The sequence below is a fragment of the Cenococcum geophilum genome (assembly GCF_001692895.1).
Source record: "Cenococcum geophilum 1.58 unplaced genomic scaffold K441scaffold_6, whole genome shotgun sequence".
NCBI lineage: Eukaryota > Fungi > Ascomycota > Dothideomycetes > Gloniales > Gloniaceae > Cenococcum > Cenococcum geophilum.
Genome location: NW_027137564.1, coordinates 1,508,859 through 1,527,069, shown reverse-complemented (window position 1 = coordinate 1,527,069; position 18,211 = coordinate 1,508,859). Strand labels below are relative to the sequence as shown.

The window sequence follows — 18,211 nt, the reverse complement described above, 5'->3', positions numbered from 1 at the left end:
CATGCGATTGTGAGGCCACACATTCCCAAAAGTTTCTTCTTGCCATGCATTCCCAGTTATTCGTGCTATATTTGCATCGGCTGCCCTGATCTCTTTGTGAATTCAAACAGGCTAAAGCCTTTTCGTTTCTGGGACTCTCTATCCGCGCCCCGAGCACCCTGAAACGCCAGAGAGTAAAGTGAATGATATGCGAAAACGGAAAGAAAAACCCATGCTCCAAAACTCCAACTGCTAAGGAAGGTCATCGGTGACCACATTCGTCGTGGTGCATGCATTTTGCTTTCCATTTCTAGTTTTGCTTCCCAAAACCAGAACCATTTAACGGTAGCTAGTCTCCTCATTGCTTTTGCGGAGGCTCAGAGCAGTCGACTACACCTACGTAACTCAAATATACTGCACGCTCCCGTTTACTGTGTATCCGGCGGCAACTCCTCGGCATCCCGCACCGCTCCAGCCCCATCTCCACCACCATCCCCCTTTTTCCTCTTCTTCTTCAGCCCCCCATCAGCTCCACCACCCCCGCCCCCAGGCCCCGGCGCGACATACCACCCCGCCCACTCCCTCACCCTCCCAACCTTCCCCCTCAGCTCAGCGCCCAGCCGACCAACCACCGGAGCATCGACCCCGTTCCGCACCAGCACGTCGACCGCGGTGCGCGCGCGCGAAATGCTCGGGTTCAGGCTCTGCCCGTACACGGTCCCGCGGAACGCCGTCAGCGCGATGTTGCGCAGCAGCACGATGTCGCCGGTCCGCAGGCCTTCGAGCGTCGCGCGGAGCTGCTCGTGCTGTGGCGGCGGCTTCTTGGATGGCTGCTGCTGGGGCGCGGTTTCTGGGTTGGGGAGGGCCCGCTCGTGGGGGGGGAGCCAGAAGGTGATGGTGAGGTTTGAGCGCGTTTCGTCGGCGACGAGGATGTCGTGGAGGGTCATTTGTTTTCCGGTGCGGCGGACGGTGACGGTGCGCGGGGGTGGGATGGAGAGGAGGGTGACGAGGAGGTTTGGGGTTGGGGTTTGCGGGTGGATGGATTGGAGGTGTGTTGGTGAGGGGAGGGCGGAGAGCGCAGTTATTGTGACGTTTGTTGGGATGTGGCTGTTGTTGCTGGTTGGGCCTGAGGAGAGGAAGTCCTGGAGGTCCTGGAGGGCTCGCACGCTGCTGTTGTCTGTAGTTGTGCTTTCGAAGGAGCTCGTTGCGAGAGATCCAGTGCTTCTGGTTAAAGAGGCGCCTTCTTGGGATGTGTGCGGTGCTATTTGGGATGAGAGCAGCGTCTCGTGGAAGGCAATGGAGTGCTCGAGGAATTTGGTACTGCTGATGGACTCTATGCTCTCCGAGGTCGCCTCCCAAACGGTCGAGGTGAGATCCGAAACAAATTCAAAAGATACGCCTCTGCGATTATACGGCTCTTCGAATGACATGGATTGGATGCCGGATGAGCTGAATTCAGCAAAAGGCGGGGACAGACCTGTTCGAAGGTGTGCTTGGGGGTCAAGGGGTACTGAACGCCATTTCGGGACAGGGCTTATTGGGGATGATTCTTCTGAAATAGTATAGGAATCATTTGGAAGGTTCGAATTCTGAATATCTAGGAATGTTTTCATTGAAGGCAGCAAAATGTTTTGAAGAAGGCCATTGTCCCAATTGAGGTCCCTTGGCCTTGGAGCTCCTGTGAGAAGGATTGTCCGGTGTTTTGGAGGGGACATTGGTATAGAATGAATGAAGAGTGAATGAATGAAGGGTATCATTCATTGTGGTGGAATCCGAGCAGTCATTTTCTACATAGAAGGGCTTGATTCATTCTAAATGGTGTTGACTCGTTGGTAGGCGGGCGTATCCCTTAGCACGATGAAATGGGCCTTACGGTTATCGATAAGAGCCAGCCAATAGAGTCAATAGGATCAAGGCTCCGTGACCATACGCGTACTTTTAAGTCTAGTGTTCGCGCACAGACCACCTTCTCGTAGGCCCCATCGTGCTAAGGGATAGTACCACAGCGGTGCACGGATACCTTGCGGCCTCAAGCTCGGCGATCGGAGAACGGCCTTCTCGATGTCCGACGATTTCTCGGAGATAGATAATAACGCGTGTACACTTGTAAGGCTGCTGTGTTATATAAATATGTATAAACAGGAGCTTCTCATCATCTCTCTAGCAATCCTTCAACATTTATCTCTCCACCGCCCCCTTCTGTAACATTATTGTTGATGGTGTTGTCGACAATCAAATACCAGGGCATACGTAAACAGCGGAACAGGATCCGCATATTATCAATCAATCTGATAAAGATTTTATAAGGCCCCGCGCAATCATGTCCACGCCGCCCTCAACATCCAAACCCCCAGCTACCTCCTTTAATCCATACAAAATGACCTCGAAAATCAAGAACCTCTACTACCGCTTAACCCCTAGTTCCTCGACTACGGCTCTCCCTACTACCGGCTTCGCGAAAGCACCCGCCGCGTCATCGCTTTTTCCACAAACTGATCCCACCGCTGACGGCGAAGAATGCCTGCACGACTGCGCTAGCTGTACCATCAAGTATCCGAACAAGTGGTCTATTGATGAGGATGAGGAATTATATGGCCATGTAAAGGGTTGGAGCACACATTTGATTGTGGCAACGGGGAAGACCGACTGGGTAAGAGATGTTGCGGGTAATTATTTGATATTTTGCAATTGAAATTCAGCATCATGGCATATCGACCTGGCCTGACTTTGCGACAGACGAGAAAGGTAGTATAATGGAAGCTGTGGATAAGGGAAAGATGAAACCTACCAATGGTGTAAGTATTCCCTTCTATGCGTTCCACTCTGCGCCACTCCATCGCAGCTTGAACTTGTATGGCATGAAAAATCACTCCCACTATTGCTAACACTCTTACCCAAGCGCCTCATGCTTTCGGCCTCAAATATGCCCCTTCCAGAGCATGATACCGAGAGTACAACCGTCCTCCTCCTTCCGTCCTTCATCATACTAGAAAACGTAACACCCTCCAACGTGCCGGATGTGATAACCAATTACGTCAACTCCGGCCCAACGAACACGTCACCTCTCTCGAGTACCGCCCTACCTCCACCTTCAGCCTCCACATCCGCACCGGAACAAGCACCAGCCTCAATACCAACTGCAGCGCCAGCACTAAAAGCCCGCCCTTGTCCCCATCAATATCTTATCCTCCTGTGCAGCCAGAAAACTCGCGATGCTCGCTGTGGCCAATCTGCTCCTCTCCTCCGCCGCGAATTCGAGCGTCACCTGAGACCTCTTAGTCTATACCGAGATTTACACGACGAAAGGCCTAGGGGAGTGGGCATATATTTCATAAGCCATGTTGGCGGCCATAAATTTGCAGCAAATGTAATGATATATCGGAAAGAGTCCTCTCCAACCGTGTCTGCTGAGAAGCCCGTTACAAATGGAGCCAAAGAGGCTAATGGCAATAGTGGAGGCGACCAGGAAAGGAAACCAGGCGAAGATATCCAGGGCCAGGCGGCGCAGTGTATATGGCTTGCACGTGTCAGGCCAGAAGACTGCGAGAATATTGTCAGATATACAATCTTACAAGGCAAGGTCGTTAAGCCGGGGAGGCAGCTGAGGGGTGGGTTTGATAGGGGGAAGCAGCTAGTCAGTTGGTAATATGTTTGGCAGTAGTATGAGACTGTTACGACGTTATGCGGCTAGGTAGGCCTTGGATATATTTAGCAGATGGTTTAAGCCGGGAATTGAGCTAAGTTTTGACTCAACGGATTTCACTGATGGCATGAGGTATATTTCTGTTTAATAGATGTCCCAATGCTAAATGCGTCCGCCATAACTTACCCTCTGAATAGGAACCACCTAGCAGTCAATTTAACGCCAATGAGCTTCATCCCATCACCCCATGCGTCATTAACAGTGTAGCGTGCGGGCGGGTGATTTAGTCCTTGCCACGCCATTTGATTTTTGGGCAAGCGTTCGAAGTGTGTGAGAATAAAAACGATGAATAATTCCGAGGAATTTGCACAGTTCTAAAGGCATTTGACGCTATGGGACAAAGTCTTCAATCCCACTTAACTATGTAGCTCAAACATATTGTCACCTCCACCATTAGTAAGTTTCTCTAAATAGTGTATTTTATTTGTCTTGTCCCGAGTGCTAGACCCAGACCAGGACGTGGACATGTTTCTGCTGCTGAATGTACTCCAGTTTATAAATATTCGGCTTGTCAGCAATACGATAACCTGCTGAGGTCAGCATCTTGCGTGGGCCGCATTAACGGGATCGTCAATACATAAAAGCAGGCTAACTAGCTAAATAACCTTTTTCCAATAATTAAATTATTAGTTCCATACTTCACCGTTTCAGTATGCCTCCCAAATCTCATACCTTTAGAATCACTCTCCCACTGCCGCCCTCTATTTCAGCCGATGCTGCTATTGGAGCGTTACACCTCCATTCTAACACCCTAACCCTCCACCCCCTCGTCGTTTCTTTTAAAGAGATTCCCACCGACGCTGTGGCTGGAGCTAGTGACGCCTTCTTCTCCTCTACCGAAGAATCAAGCCCTACCAAAGCTTACGAAGTCACTGAATCCGTTCAGGTGGTCCCCGGCATCGGCAGCTGGGGCCAAAAGACAGTTATCTTCCCCGCAATCTATCAAGACACCACGGACTGAGTAAAGACACGTGCAGATGCCACGGGCGGAGTTATAGCCAAGGCACAATGGCACGTGCGACAGAATACCGGTGCGAGCGGGAATGAAGGCAATGTGGCAGGGGGTTGGGAATTAGTGGAAGATGTTACGCTTGAGTGTCCAGCATTGTTGATGCCCTTTGTCAAACGCTCCGCAGAAGATTCCCATCGGAAAATCTGCGAGAGACTAATAGAAATATTTAAGGACAGTTGAACGAATAGTGTGGGAATCCGTGGAAAATGTTTTACTAGAGGGCGGATAGATTTGTATTTCTTTGATCAGGAGTATAGCCTCGCTACTTCATACACCAGTCTTATCTGCCGGTTTTAATTTTCGTATTTCTCTGGCCAAACCATCTGTAGCCCTAGTTTCACAGAAGAAGTCTTAGAGCTAATCATAAAGATGACGACGTGTCCCTTCAGCATCTGCTTTAGCAACGAACCACGCTGGTCGCACATTCAACAGTTCGCGTTCAAGATTATGGGTTTCATCATTCTCAACTAGCAACTCCATACCTGAACTTTTCATTCCTCCTATTGCAAGCCATCCAACGGCAAGCGCACATGTAAGCGACGAATTAAGACGGACCCCACCTGGCAGAAGTGCTTGGCGCATCTTTTGGAATGCCTCGTCACCTCGCTGATAGTCGTCTCCGAATATCTCAGGTGTGTGAGTAATGTGAGGGCCCACGAGTGAGAAGGAGATATTGCGTTTAACAGGAGGACCGTGGAGAGCCCGCAGAAGGCCCGTGGCACCTGAAGTTGTCAATATATGTTGTTACGTCTCAAGCCTCTTTGGAAAACCACGAGAATCATTCATACCATGTTTTGTTGCTGTATAATTGGTATTTCCGGTACTCCTTGATAGCCCGCCAGACTCGACATTATGATTATACTACCACCGTTTGGGTTGGCTTTGAGGTGATAAATTCTCAAGTGCACGGTGTAGGCTGTTCCTTTCAAATCGACGTCGAACACCCTCAGATCTAGGGGTTGCGGCTTTCCTACCGTGTCGAAATTGAGCTCGAAGTATTGATTAGGTGGCTCAGCAACGCCTGCGTTAGGGCAAATAATATCGATACGGCCAAATTTCGCGATTGCAGTGTCGAATGCTTCAACAAGATTATCCCAGTTGCTTATATCGCAATTGGTAATGAAAGTGCGCGGATTGTCTTCAAAAGGTACTTCTCTCTTTGGGCGCTTGCGACCACAAATGAATGCGGCATTGCAGCCAAGATCGTAGAAGCGTTCTGCGGTTTCAAGACCTATGCCCGAAGAGGCACCAGTAATAAACAAGGTTTGGCCGGCGAGACTCTTCCGGGACTCTATCGACTTGAATTGCTGGGGCAGTCGCCATAGTAAACAGGAATCTATGTGCTAATTAGGTGCCTTTGAGTGTCGCGTGACTTCAGTGATGTGTGCTTTTCGAATGATTCTCTAACATGCTAGAGCTCGTCAATTTAAACGTTTCTCCTAATTCTAACTTCTCCGGATTCGTGCGATCCCGATCCGTTGAATCATCTTTTCCATAGCCGGAGAGGGGAATATCACAGACGCGACCACATATGAATAGTTTTCAGAGATCCACGAGGCACTTCAGAACGCACGACTACCCTGGGAGAGTAGTACGGCAACTTTGTTAGGGAGCTTTGCACTTCGGTTAGAGTCTATATTGTATCTGGACAAGGTGTAAGTAATCACATCGGCCACCAGGTCAACTTGAGAAAGCTTATCATAGATGACTCGGGAAACCCGGCCCAAGAGAACCTTGACTTAACAAATGTATTGGATGTTGAAGGAATAGGACTGTGTGTTACTTACAGCTGCCTTGGACACCAGCAAGGCCCTCAGCTTCCTTGAATGGCACAGTTCTGCTTTGGACTGTACCCGAATTGCAACCGCCGTAACAACACGTTTCAGGCGATGCAGGCGTCATTAGGGCTGTGTGCTGCTAGCGAGATGGCGATTCTAATCGCTGTTCCGAGCGTATCGGATGATATCTGTATCGCCAAGAGTAGAGATTAAAAAGTCGAGAGTTGTTCGTGCGATAGGCAGGAAAGGAATGTTGCGGTTGTTCAAAATGGGGCACGGTAGGCTTCGCATGACAGGAAGAATACCAATGACGGAGGCAGAGTTGGTGTTTGATAAATGCGTCATTTGAAAGACCGTGGGCTTGCATCTGGCCAGCTTGCGAAAGCAACTTGTTTATTTGACCAAAGCAGAGGCTGGCGATATAGGTAGCACCGATGTGCACACAGTTACCGCTATCACCCTATTATTTTTTCTCTAGCAGAGGCTGATTATTCATGGTTGAAGACTTGAAGTAGCCAACTGGTGATGTTCTCTTTTCTGCCCCGGTATTGTGAATGTGGGCCCAAGCGTAGTATTGCGACAGTCTGGCTGTATTGTGGGGATTGCGGTTATTTTGGTTGGCTGGTTGGCTGGTTGGCCATGACGATTCATGACATTTCACCTACTATTTTTTGACTTTGAAAAGCTCATGTTGATGTGATTGTGGCGCCCGGATCGCCATTAAGCACGAGGTTCACATCACGCCACCCTGCGAACAGATAGGGAACAAGTGCAGCTAAAAGGGGCCTATCGGGACCATCGGGACTACCGGGACCACCGGGACCATCAGGGCCATCGGGACCATCGAACGACCGAACCATAGTTTGATGCACGGTCAGGAGAGCTCAACTCACAGCATTTACTTGAGCGCCTCAATAGAGTTTACTAAGTGGGTCGGGGGCGTCTGGCCAAGGCGTGCCAGTAGCCCGATTTGCTGTGCCGAACCCAGGAGCTCGGCACCCCAAACTCACGATCCTTCATTCATGTCACGGTGGCTTTTGCTATAATACGTAGTTGCAAGACGTTACTAGTTGTCTCCCATACAAGCTATCTATGCCTCCGCCAGACACTGACGTCTCGGATGGAGCATCTGCCGCTGCACCGCGTATTTAGCAATAACCTCAACTACATGGATTTCGCAAATTTCCTTACACTAGTTGGATTAGGAAACTTGCAGGGAGTTCAAATACGGCTTAGAGGATGCTGATTTGGGCGAGGCTCTGCAAAGGAGCCATGCTTAGCTTCTTGCACGAGCTGGCGCCGAGCCTTATATTCTTTGAGGTTTCAAAATCGTATAGTAAGCCTATATATTACGTCAAGTTTCTTGTGGTGATGTCGTGAGGAAAATAAGTAAGGAACTGCTAAGACGTCAAGCTCCACAACTACATCGTGGCTCGATCAATCGCGACGATCACTAAGTAACACTACCTGATATAGGTGTATAAGCGAGGTAACGCAGGCCTAAAATACTGCCTTATTTTACGGAGTATTTTGAGCCTGTGTTATGCACGTGTAGGGGTCCTCTGTAAGGAGGCTTTTGATGAACGATTTTGTGTGGGTTCACAAGCTAAGGCTATGCGACGGCATCTAGCCACTTTTCGTTGATCAGGGCTCAATCGACGGCTTCAGCTTCTAGATTGAGCGACTTTACGAAAGTGTCAAGGATTGCGAAATCCGTGTACCAGTGACACGGCGCTAACCTAACGGCTTTCCTCGAGTTTGATTGGGTTTGCTTGAGTGCTCTTGAGTGCGCTTGGCAGCCCGTCCCCGTAACTTATATCATTGACTATGATTCTCTGCCCGGAAACGGAGGAGATTGATCGACTGCTCCCGTAATGGTAGAATCACACCATACTGGCATGTCTGCCCGCGGGCAGCATGTTTTCGTTATCAGCATCGCGACTCTAGTAATTGCCGGCTTTTTTGTCGCCCTTCGTCTTTATACTCGTATGAAAATCCTTCACTTTGTGGGCCGCGATGATGTATGTATCGCAATTGCTCTGGTTCGTTGTATCAGTAAATATATTCATCAAAGAAACTTCCTGACTCAAGGATTGCATAACAGCTTTTCTCAGTCGGAAACACTGTGGCCATGTGCATTCGTTAGTACCCACTGTTGCCATCCAACTAAGGATTTGAACTTACTTTCCCTAGAGGCCGAATCTGCATTAGGCAGGCATATCTGGACTCTTTCGCATGATACTATAATACAATTCGCAAAGGCAATATGCACGCAATCTCTCGACACTTTACGGCTAGAGCTAACTGCACGTAGATTGCGTATGCAATTGTTATCGTGTATACTTCTAGCTTCACACTCACCAAGATTTCTATCTTGTTGCAATATCTACGAATCTTTAACATTACTAATATTCGGAAACTCTGCTATATCCAGATTGTTATTGTCTCTGTTTATGGGGTCTGGCTTTTTTTCTCCTCAATATTAAACTGTGTTCCCATAGCACGCAATTGGGACAAGACAGTACAGGGGAAGTGTCTTCCAACTACGCCGCTATGGCTAACCAACGCTGCGCTCAATATTTTGACCGACATCATGATTGTATTGCTGCCTATGCCTGTAATAAGCTCGTTGACGCTGCCATTAAAGCAAAAACTTTGGCTTGCAATGGTCTTTTCATTTGGTTTACTGTATGGCATTCACCCTATTAAGTGTGCTAATAGTTGACTAACTTGAGCGAATACCGCTGTAGTGTTTGCGTTGTTTCGTTCCTCCGCCTCAATTCATTATACCTTGGCTCGAAAACAACAGACCCGACCTGGGACTTCGTTGGTGTCGCCATCTGGACATCTGTCGAGTTGAATACCGCTGTTATATGCGCCTGCCTCCCGACACTAAAACCGCTAGCATCTCGATTATTTCCGCGACTACTTCCCTCTAGTCGCTCGCACACTCATTACCAACATTATGGCAGCGGTATCGACACCCACCATGNCACGGTCACGAGCAAGAGGCTCAAAGCGCTGAAGCTGAATTGGGGCATCAAGGGGAAGATTGTTGCTCCCAAGGCGAAAGAAAATAAAGGAATCATGTTTGCCCCTGAAGAAATCATGTTAGGGGGCCTCCAAGGTAGAACAATGCATTTAGGGAAGGGAACGGATGATGCCGTGATCGAAGTCAATATTTATTCTGCTAGTGATAATCCTTACAGTAATTCGTCGAATTTAGGGGGAAAGGATGGGAATGGAAGAATGGAAAAGACCAAGAGCACCATGTCAACAAATAGGTGAATTCAAGTTGGAACCACGGTAGCACAAAGCTTGAGCCCTGTACTTTAATAGCATAGTTCTATTTTTTTTTCTTTCTATGTATAGTTGCGGGGACTCTTTCGTTGAAAGGATTTTCGCCTAGGAGTGCTAAACCCCGGAATGGGAGAAATTTCAATATCTCGGACGAGGCCGAGTGAGGGTGATTCTCGTAGATCCTTATTGGTCGAAATCCAAATCGGGATTCACGTAGACAGAGGCTACGACTCAGCAAATCTAGATGATCTGTATTTGAGCGAGTCGCCTCTGAGTAGTTTTATAAAACTAAGCATTGATTGGTCAAGGCGTACCACCAGAGAGAAGATTATATCATTACAAGTTTCTAAGCTACGCGGCTCACCCACAACCCCAAGATCCAGATACATTTCTGGTACTGCCTAAGCTGCCATGGCAGGCATCTCATGCTTCCCCTTGTCACCTTCTTTCTTAACGCTCTTCCATTCAAACAAGCAAGCCATTAGAAACGCAACAGCCGCAACAGCCGCCACAACACGGTAGGCATCCTTCAAACCACTGGCGTACGCCATGGTAACTGGCCCTAACTGATCCTCACGACCTATTTGTTTCAGAACATCACGAATAGCTGTAGCGCCGGTATTCACCATTAATTTCGGATCCAGCTCAGGCGCGTCTTTTTTTAAACCATTGATCAAGCCATTCTGGAATACAGACTGGGCAACAGCGATGAAAAGTGCGCCACCAAGAGACTGGAAGAACATGGTGGAGACGGTACCGATGGGTATATCTTCCAGCGGGAGCACTGTCTGGACAGCGACCAGCGGGACGTTAAACCCAACACCGGCACCAAGCCCTGTGATGATTTGATAACCGAACCATTTCCCGAACACTGTATCGACCCCGAATGTTGTGATCAGGCCAGCCCCGACGGTCATGAGAGCAGCGCTAAAGATGAGGAGAGGTGTGTAGTAGCCTACGAGTGTGACGTAGACGCCCGCAAGGATGGACGTAAGGACGGCTGAAAGCATAAACGGGAGAATCTGGATGCCGGATCTAGTTGGGGAGGACCCCTTGACTGCTTGCAGGTAGAGTGGAAGATAGTACATGAGGACGAAAACTGCGGCACCAAAGAAGAAGACGAAGGCTCCAGCCGCGCCTACGGTGCGCTGTTTGAGAATGCGCGGAGGAAGCGTGGCTTTGTCTCCAAGGCGGATTTGGGAGTAGATGAAAATGATGATTAAAAGCCCGGCACCGACGAATAGACCGATAATGCGGGAACTGTTCCACGGGTAGGTGCTACCACCCCACTGCACAGCGAGGAGGAGGCAAATAATCCCTGGAACGAGAATTGAGGCACCAATGAGGTCTAGTTCCTTCACACGATCAAGATAGGGTTTCTTCGCATCGTTGGGATCTCGGCGGATGTGAAGGACTAGGAGGACAACAGCAACGGAGAAGGCTCCGATGGGAAGACTGTATGAATCAGCTAAGGCAACCAAATACAGGAACGGGTATGTGGACTTTATGTAAAAGCACCAGCGCCAAGACACTTTTTCTGTGAAAACACCTCCGAGTAGTGGACCGGCTATTGAAGCCAATCCCCACATTGCTCCGAATGTACCGAAAATCATCGGTCTCTTCTGCAGTGGAACTAGTGAAAAAGTAAGATTCTGTGGCCCGGGTCGCGGAGGAAACTACCACTGACGGGAATGCGCAATGATAACCAGAGCACCGGAGAAAATGCCTCCAACTCCCATGCCCGCAACAGCCCTCCCGACAATAAGTGCTTTACTTGACGGCGCCACGGCACATACCAGTGATCCTAACTCAAAGACACCGATGGCTAGGAGAAATACCGTTTTCACCTAGGGGCAGTGGGAGGATTAGCGGGAGTGTCCTATGGTGTAGCATGCTATAATTAGGGAGAAATACTAACATTGAAAACTTTATAGACGCGGCCAAAAGTTGGCTGGAGAGACGTGCTTGTCAAGAAGTAGGCGCTCCCGTACCACCCAATATCAGAGATACTATTAAACCGATCCGTTATTTTTGGTATGGCAGTAGCAATGATTGTCTGATCCAAAGCCACCAGGAATACTACCAAGCACAGCGCAATGATCAACGTGACGAGTTTCAAGCCTGTAAGATAATCCGACGCAACCTTAGCCTCCTCCGGTTCTGCGAGTTCATTTTCCGCCTTTTCGACTCCGTTGGAGATCTCATCAGCTATTATAGAGGAGGTCTCCGTATCCTTTAGCTCGTCATGGATATGTGACTTCTCAAATCTACCGCTTTCTTTACCACGATCTGACGGGGCTATGGCTGGCTGGGGGGCTTTTTCTTCTGCCATGTTGAGAAAACCAAAACAATAAGGGGGAATGAACGAAAGATGGGACAAAAATAATCACGTGGAGAAATAATGTTAGGCTCACGAAAGAATGTAGCGACTTACTGTTCATTTAAGCTTGTGTTAGTAATGACGTACACGAAGAACAACTGTTCGACTAGCTTCTAGACTCTCGAGCCGTCAACCTCTCATAGCACGCCAAGATTATTGAGCTCATCATAGCGAAAGTTGAAAGATGATGAAACGTTGCTCCTTGCGAGCACACCGTCTCGGGGCATCTGGTTGAAAGCGCGTGATTAATCACGCTAACCAAAATGCGTACATTTGTACTCAAAAGTAGGTGAAAATACGTTAAAATGGCTGTGCTTATTACTTCAAAAGGTATAAATTCTGCCGTTTGATCACCAAGATCGACACGCGCTCTCACGAGTGGAGCCCGTGCCCGCGTTTCGGCGTCTGAGTTATCCCGACTCGTATTCGAACGACTGCTTGATTGGTCGCTCAATGTAAGAGTCATCAATCTGGCATCAGGGGGCGGCTCTGCCAATTGCTTTGTCATCTCGTGACTATCTCGGCCTTTTCTTAAGAGCGAAGGCCTTTCGTATTGCTCGCATTGCTCTAACATCTCCTTCGTTGGGTCTAGTTTTTTGCAGTGCAAGCACTGCGGCCACATACCCCCGACCAAATTGATCCGAAATATTAATTAAAAAGAGCGTCTTATCTTACCCACCAATTATCCCTTGCATTGACAAACGCGTCCTTAGAGCTGTGCTCGTTCTGCTAGATAACCAAGGCCTCGTGGCCCGGGGGCTGGTGGTGGCTTTTTCGCGACCCTCTTGGAAGTAGGATATTGAGAAGGCTGTACAAGATCTATATCAATAGAAATGTAGTTACGAACCATTGTGGTGGTGTAATTAATTCTCCACTTGACGTGAGGAAGTTAATGTTCATTGATCGCGTGTACGGGCCACATCTCTAATTATCAACATAAGGGATAGAAAAAACCACTATACCTTAGAGCTAGTTATAATTTATAACTACTTTACTGCTAAATTTTTATAAAAGTGCTTATTAATTATAACCATGCCTTCTCTATTATATAGCAAAAATAGTCTACTAATCTATCTATCTTATCTTTAGACCTTCTTTCGTTACCTCCGTTACCTCTACAATTACCTCCATTATCACCTCCATTACTACCCTCGTCGCCTCATCGCCTCTCGGAAGGGGAGGGGGAGAGGGAGGGGGAAAGGGGGAAAGGGTATTGATCTAATAAATCGGATTTGCTTACCACCATCTTACTACTCTCTTTGATACCTACCACCCTATGTCTCACCACTCTGCTTATGTCTTACCACCCTGTCTCTATTGTCTACCATCCTCCTCTGCTGCCTGCGCCCACCTTATGTATATAGAGAGCTTCTAGGGCCAGCTTGAATCGACAGAATTCTCATTCTGAATTACCCGGCCAACAAAGGGAGACAGGAGGCTTTGGGTATTGTATCTGGGGAAGTCTTGGTAGGGTCCCCCGGTACAGATGATCTGTGCAGAGCTTTCTTAGTTAAACCTCTTACTTTATAAAGCAGAGCCAATATATATATACTTAATCGCTTGATAAAAAGACGCGTCAATACTTATTTCACTTTGAATTATTTTTTTCGGAGCCACTGATTCTCTAAATGAAATTTCCTAGAGATATCTACAGCAATTATCTTCGGGGGTGCCCCGTATGATCCATTGATTTTATTCGAAATGGTGGTTGGTAAGCTTTTCGGGCAACTTGACAAGATGGTGTGGAATCTGTCTGAGGTTTTTGGTGGAATTGAATTATTACGCCTGAGAATACTCGTAACATTGGCTAATTACAAAACTAGAGAACTCTAGACCGTGTTAAGTAGCCCGAGACAGCTGCAGATCGAGTAGATTTTGTGAGATTACAGTGTCACCAATCATATAATCTATCTCGGTGAAGCAGCTGATACAATACTTTTACTAAAATAACATTTGTTAAGCTGCTTCGGCACTTGCTTCATTCAGCACGGTCCTACCGGTGATATACCGACCTTCGCAATTGCATCCATTATTCTTTCATGTACCTCCGGCGTCGCCGCACACATACCAAAATTCCTCTCACCCCTGATTTTCCTGCCTTGCCCAAATTCAATCTTCCCGCCGTATAAGTCAGTAACGACTCCTCCAACTTCCTCAAATATAAGCTGTCCGCCCGCATGATCCCATATTTGTGTCCATCTTTCCTTGGTGGCTGGAATGCGCAGCATGACATCTGTTGCTCCAAGAGTAAGAGCTACGTATTTCATCTGTTGAGACCATAACACTGTCCCTGGCCAGGATGCTCCCAAGTGCTGGGCAACAGCGGCATGACGAGATTGAAGAAGCGATGTTGAGCCAAGCGCGACCTCGACGAAATCAAGCTCGGTCAGATTTGTCCCTAGTTCTTTGCGTTTCCTTTCGACAAGAGTAGCTTCCCCGATCCCCGCCGGAACGATTGGCCTAATTAAAGTACGCTGGCCAGCTATGGCTGACAGCACAACTCCAAACCCGTCAGTATCCACGTCATTCTCGTTAACCTTCCCGGTCTCGTGATCCAGGCACAGATTTGGACACCCCAAGACACCCAAAATCTGCACCCCATCAACAAGGAGGGCAAGACAAACGGCATACTGCTGCCCCTTCATGAAAGTTGCGGTACCATCTATTGGATCAAGGACCCAAACGCGGCCGCAAGCGGTATCAGATGCGCTGCCTAGATCTATGATATCAAGCATTTCATCTACCGTACTTGGGACTGCTAGATCCAGTTCTTTCGACTCGGTCCCGGGATTGCGGATGGAGCATACAAGCTCCCAGACACGAGAGCACAGCGTGCTGTTTTGCCGTAAAGCGTTTGCGGATTCCTCGCCAACGAATGAATCGTTGGGAAAGGCGGCGTGGATGGCGCTAATGATGAGTGCCTGCGCGGCGAAGTCGGCAATCGTGACGGGGCTGTCGTCGGCCTTTGTTTCGGCATCCATATTGGATTTCAATGAGCGGAGAACGGATTTTGTGAGTATGGATGCGCGCTGAATGGTTAAAAGGGCCAAGTGGAGCTCGTCAGCGTAGGTAGGAGCCATGGCCTTGAGTGATGTAGTCGTCCACAAGAACATGTACTGTACATGCGTATAACTAAGTCGCAATCGAAGCGGCTGGGCCCAACAGATAGTCCCTGCTGTGAAGAGTGGAGAGCTGGTGGCTTAGCTTTGCTCCCGCAACTGATGAGGCTTATTAGGGTATGTTCGGTTGCAAATTGCCTCCAGATCAGCATTGTCTTGATCCGTGCATCCTTTGGCGCCAATTAGTAAGATGGTAGTGGCATCTAATTTGATGGCTTCGTTTGATCTGTAATTGAGTCGATTGTTCGGCAAGGCCCCAGACGAAGCTCCGGAGCTTTAAATTACTATTAGCTTCGCCCACCAAAGTAATCGATTCTTGAGCCCGCCTTTGTGCCCACCTCTACCCTCAGGCCTCTGTCGTGACTTCCTCCCTTAGTGTTGAGTTCGAACGCCGCGCGGGCGCAGGAAGGCTCCAATTACGAGAGTAAGAAGAAGGACGTCATATGTAACATGCAGGTGCTGTATGAGGATCGCGTACGCAGGTGGAGTCGCCATATTTGACAAAGGCGTCGACGCGTAGAGCTCCAGAACAACTATCTCATATGGTAAAGCGTGCAAATTTGATCTGGAGGAGCTCCAGATTGAAAAGGCGTCAGATTCAGATTTGGCCTCCAGATCAGATTGATTCTGGAGTTGCAACTGAACATACCCTCAATCTTGCTTCTTTATTACCTCAGCGAGCTCAGACGCGATTTTTTAGCTAGCATCGGAATAACCTACGCCGTCTTCCGAATTGCAAAATCACGTCTGAGAGGGTTTGGCGAGATTTGTTAAAATCCTAAGCAAAATCCATAAAATAGAGATTACGGATATCTAATTTATTTATTCACACAACACGTTATTATTAAACCCTATAGTCACTTTTTTTTTAAGACTTAGGGCTTCTAAATGGTATAAATTTTATTCTACGGCTACCACTTAGTCCTGACATTAATTTCGTTAAAGTTAAAAAACGCGTTGTTAAAAGCCTAAGCATATATTATATCTTATTAAATAGTCTACTAATATAGATAAAACTATACAGATATATAGATATCTACTACTTAAAGCTATTGCAACACCTAGTAGGTGCTATAGTTGGGTCTTTCCTTAAAAATATCCTCCCTTGGCCGGAGCTACTTACTAGGGGGTAAGCTTTGGGCAGAGCCTTATGTAGAACCTTAGTAGAGGCTCGTGTAGAGCTTCGTGCAGAAGCTTTGTGTAGAGCTTTGTGCAGAGCTTCATGCAGAGCTTCATGCAGAGCTTTAAGCAGAGCTTCAAGCAGAGCTTCAAGCAGAGCTTCAAGCAGAGCTTCAAGCAGAGCTTCAAAGCAGAGCTTCAAGGCAGAGCTTCAAGCAGAGCTTTCAAGCAGAGCTTCAAGCAGAGCTTCAAGCAGAGCTTCAAGCAGAGCTTCAAGCAGAGCTTCAAGCAGAGCTTCAAGCAGAGCTTCAAGTAGAGCTTTTACAGAGCTTCGTGCGGAGCTTCGTGCAGAGCTTAATGTAGATCTTTGTACAGAGCTTCGTGCAGAGCTCGTGCAGAGCTTCGTGCGGAGCTTCGTGCAGAGCTTAATGCAGATCTTTGTACAGAGCTTTGTGCAGAGCTTCGTGCAGAGCTTCGTGCAGAGCTTCGTGCAGAGCTTCGTGCAGAGCTTCATGCAGAGCCACGTGCAGGCGTGCAGACGTGTAGATGTTGCAGACGTGCAGACGTTCGTACGGGCGATCAATTGCAGAGACGTTTGTAGAGACGATTGTATGGCAATTGATCGATTGATTGTATGGGCGTTTATACGGCGATTGTAGAACCTTCCTGGTATATTAGTGCTGCGTGTTTAATAGAGCTTTGGAGCTCTTATATAGTAAAGAAAGAGACATATATATTACAGAGGTAGGTGGCGAAAACGCTGATAACGATGTTGACGATAGAGCTGACGACTACGACTTGTAATTGCCACTGTCGACAACGCCACTCAGTCAGTATTTGGTAATGGAATCGATAATAGGGCTTCGAGTAGAGCTTCGAGCAGAGCTTCGAGCGGAGCTTCGAGCAGAGCTTCGAGCAGAGCTTCGAGCAGACTTCGAGCAGAGCTTCGGAGCAGAGCTTCGAGCAGAGCTTCGAGCAGAGCTTCGGAGCAGAGCTTCGAGCAGAGCTTCGAGCAGAGCTTCGAGCAGAGCTTCGAGCAGAGCTTCGAGCAGAGCTTCGTGCGGAGATTCGAGCAGAGCTTCGTGCGGAGCTTCGAGCAGAGCTTCGAGCAGAGCTTCGTGCGGAGATTCGAGCAGAGCTTCGTGCGGAGCTTCGAGCAGAGCTTCGTGCGGAGCTTTGAGGCGGAGCTTCGTGTGGAGCTTTGAGCGGAGCTTCGTGCGGAGCTTCGTACAGAGCTTTTGCAGAGCTTCGGTAGAGCTCCGTGCAGAGCTCTGTGCAGGTCTCCCCCTAAGCTTCGTTCCGCAGAGCTCTCGCAAAGCTCCACAGCTCTACGCAGAGGGTGCCGGCGTAGGCGTAAGCGTTCAGCGTTGGTGTTTACTGCGCGGCTCGGCGGTGCAGAGGTAGAATTGGGCCTCTACGGCGATGACTCCTCTTACTATTGCGCGGGTATAAGGAGCTGAGGATCTCATAGCTTTATAGAGTAGGCTTTTCTCTATAATTTAGTGTAATTTTTATATTAATAAGTATTGTGGGAGGGTAGATCAATTTCGTTAAAGTTAATGAGGTCTTCTCATATAAACGGTGTTTAGGTTTTCTCAAATCTCGCCAAAGTCCCTCAGACTAAGAAAACGATTACCGTCCTAAATCAGCTTAGCGGACGGTGCGGATATTCCAATATCCGCAATCGATTTCTTGGTCTGAGCTTCTGAGGTAAGCTTCTTTACGTGTGATTTCTATATTAGTCATAATATTTCTCCGTTGTTATTGCAAGCGAATGAGAATTTCGCATGGAAGTGCTCTATTGGTGTGGTATTGTAATAA

General features: G+C 48.1%; 8 protein-coding genes across 8 annotated transcripts; 3 read left to right on the top strand and 5 right to left on the bottom strand.

Moving 5' to 3' along the window:
• Window positions 1–521: 521 nt before the first annotated feature.
• On the bottom strand, window positions 522–1,289 carry K441DRAFT_468316 (uncharacterized protein; the record flags this gene model as incomplete). Its single annotated transcript, XM_067641838.1, has 1 exon — window positions 522–1,289. A coding segment is annotated over one exon (768 nt), but the record flags the coding sequence as incomplete, so codon positions are not given.
• Window positions 1,290–2,308: 1,019 nt separating this feature from the next.
• On the top strand, window positions 2,309–3,625 carry K441DRAFT_466102 (uncharacterized protein; the record flags this gene model as incomplete). Its single annotated transcript, XM_067641814.1, has 3 exons — window positions 2,309–2,645; window positions 2,716–2,774; window positions 2,879–3,625. Coding segments are annotated over 3 exons (1,143 nt in total), but the record flags the coding sequence as incomplete, so codon positions are not given.
• Window positions 3,626–4,228: 603 nt separating this feature from the next.
• K441DRAFT_693388 (uncharacterized protein) lies at window positions 4,229–4,643 on the top strand (the record flags this gene model as incomplete). The annotated part of the gene is made up of 1 exon (XM_067652649.1): window positions 4,229–4,643. The coding sequence occupies exon 1, from the start codon at window positions 4,335–4,337 to the stop codon at window positions 4,641–4,643; it is 309 nt and encodes a 102-aa protein (XP_067508105.1). The 5' UTR covers window positions 4,229–4,334.
• A 408-nt stretch (window positions 4,644–5,051) lies between these two features.
• K441DRAFT_674181 (NAD(P)-binding protein) lies at window positions 5,052–6,596 on the bottom strand (the record flags this gene model as incomplete). The annotated part of the gene is made up of 4 exons (XM_067650722.1): window positions 5,052–5,321; window positions 5,483–6,030; window positions 6,268–6,432; window positions 6,482–6,596. The coding sequence occupies 4 exons, from the start codon at window positions 6,594–6,596 to the stop codon at window positions 5,052–5,054; spliced, it is 1,098 nt and encodes a 365-aa protein (XP_067508104.1).
• K441DRAFT_653850 (uncharacterized protein) lies at window positions 6,257–6,957 on the bottom strand. Its single transcript, XM_067647597.1, has 2 exons — window positions 6,482–6,957; window positions 6,257–6,338 (listed from the first exon to the last, which is right to left on the bottom strand). Exon 1 carries the CDS (start codon window positions 6,815–6,817, stop codon window positions 6,629–6,631), a length of 189 nt encoding a protein of 62 aa, XP_067508103.1. The 5' UTR covers window positions 6,818–6,957; the 3' UTR covers window positions 6,257–6,338; window positions 6,482–6,628.
• Window positions 6,958–8,280: 1,323 nt separating this feature from the next.
• K441DRAFT_703198 (uncharacterized protein) lies at window positions 8,281–9,698 on the top strand (the record flags this gene model as incomplete). Its single annotated transcript, XM_067653458.1, has 6 exons — window positions 8,281–8,493; window positions 8,577–8,613; window positions 8,666–8,733; window positions 8,787–9,160; window positions 9,223–9,446; window positions 9,682–9,698. Exons 1-6 carry the CDS (start codon window positions 8,347–8,349, stop codon window positions 9,696–9,698), a joined length of 867 nt encoding a protein of 288 aa, XP_067508102.1. The 5' UTR covers window positions 8,281–8,346.
• A 475-nt stretch (window positions 9,699–10,173) lies between these two features.
• K441DRAFT_674179 (putative MFS toxin efflux pump) lies at window positions 10,174–12,104 on the bottom strand (the record flags this gene model as incomplete). The annotated part of the gene is made up of 3 exons (XM_067650721.1): window positions 10,174–11,405; window positions 11,460–11,619; window positions 11,691–12,104. 3 exons carry the CDS (start codon window positions 12,102–12,104, stop codon window positions 10,174–10,176), a joined length of 1,806 nt encoding a protein of 601 aa, XP_067508101.1.
• Window positions 12,105–14,134: 2,030 nt separating this feature from the next.
• K441DRAFT_684656 (carbohydrate phosphatase) lies at window positions 14,135–15,232 on the bottom strand (the record flags this gene model as incomplete). The annotated part of the gene is made up of 1 exon (XM_067651803.1): window positions 14,135–15,232. One exon carries the CDS (start codon window positions 15,230–15,232, stop codon window positions 14,135–14,137), a length of 1,098 nt encoding a protein of 365 aa, XP_067508100.1.
• Window positions 15,233–18,211: the final 2,979 nt, after the last annotated feature.

What these genes read in the sequence shown, in the direction of transcription:
- K441DRAFT_653850 (XM_067647597.1), bottom strand. Translation starts at nt 6,817, where the DNA reads ATGACGCATTTATCAAACACCAACTCTGCCTCCGTCATTGGTATTCTT.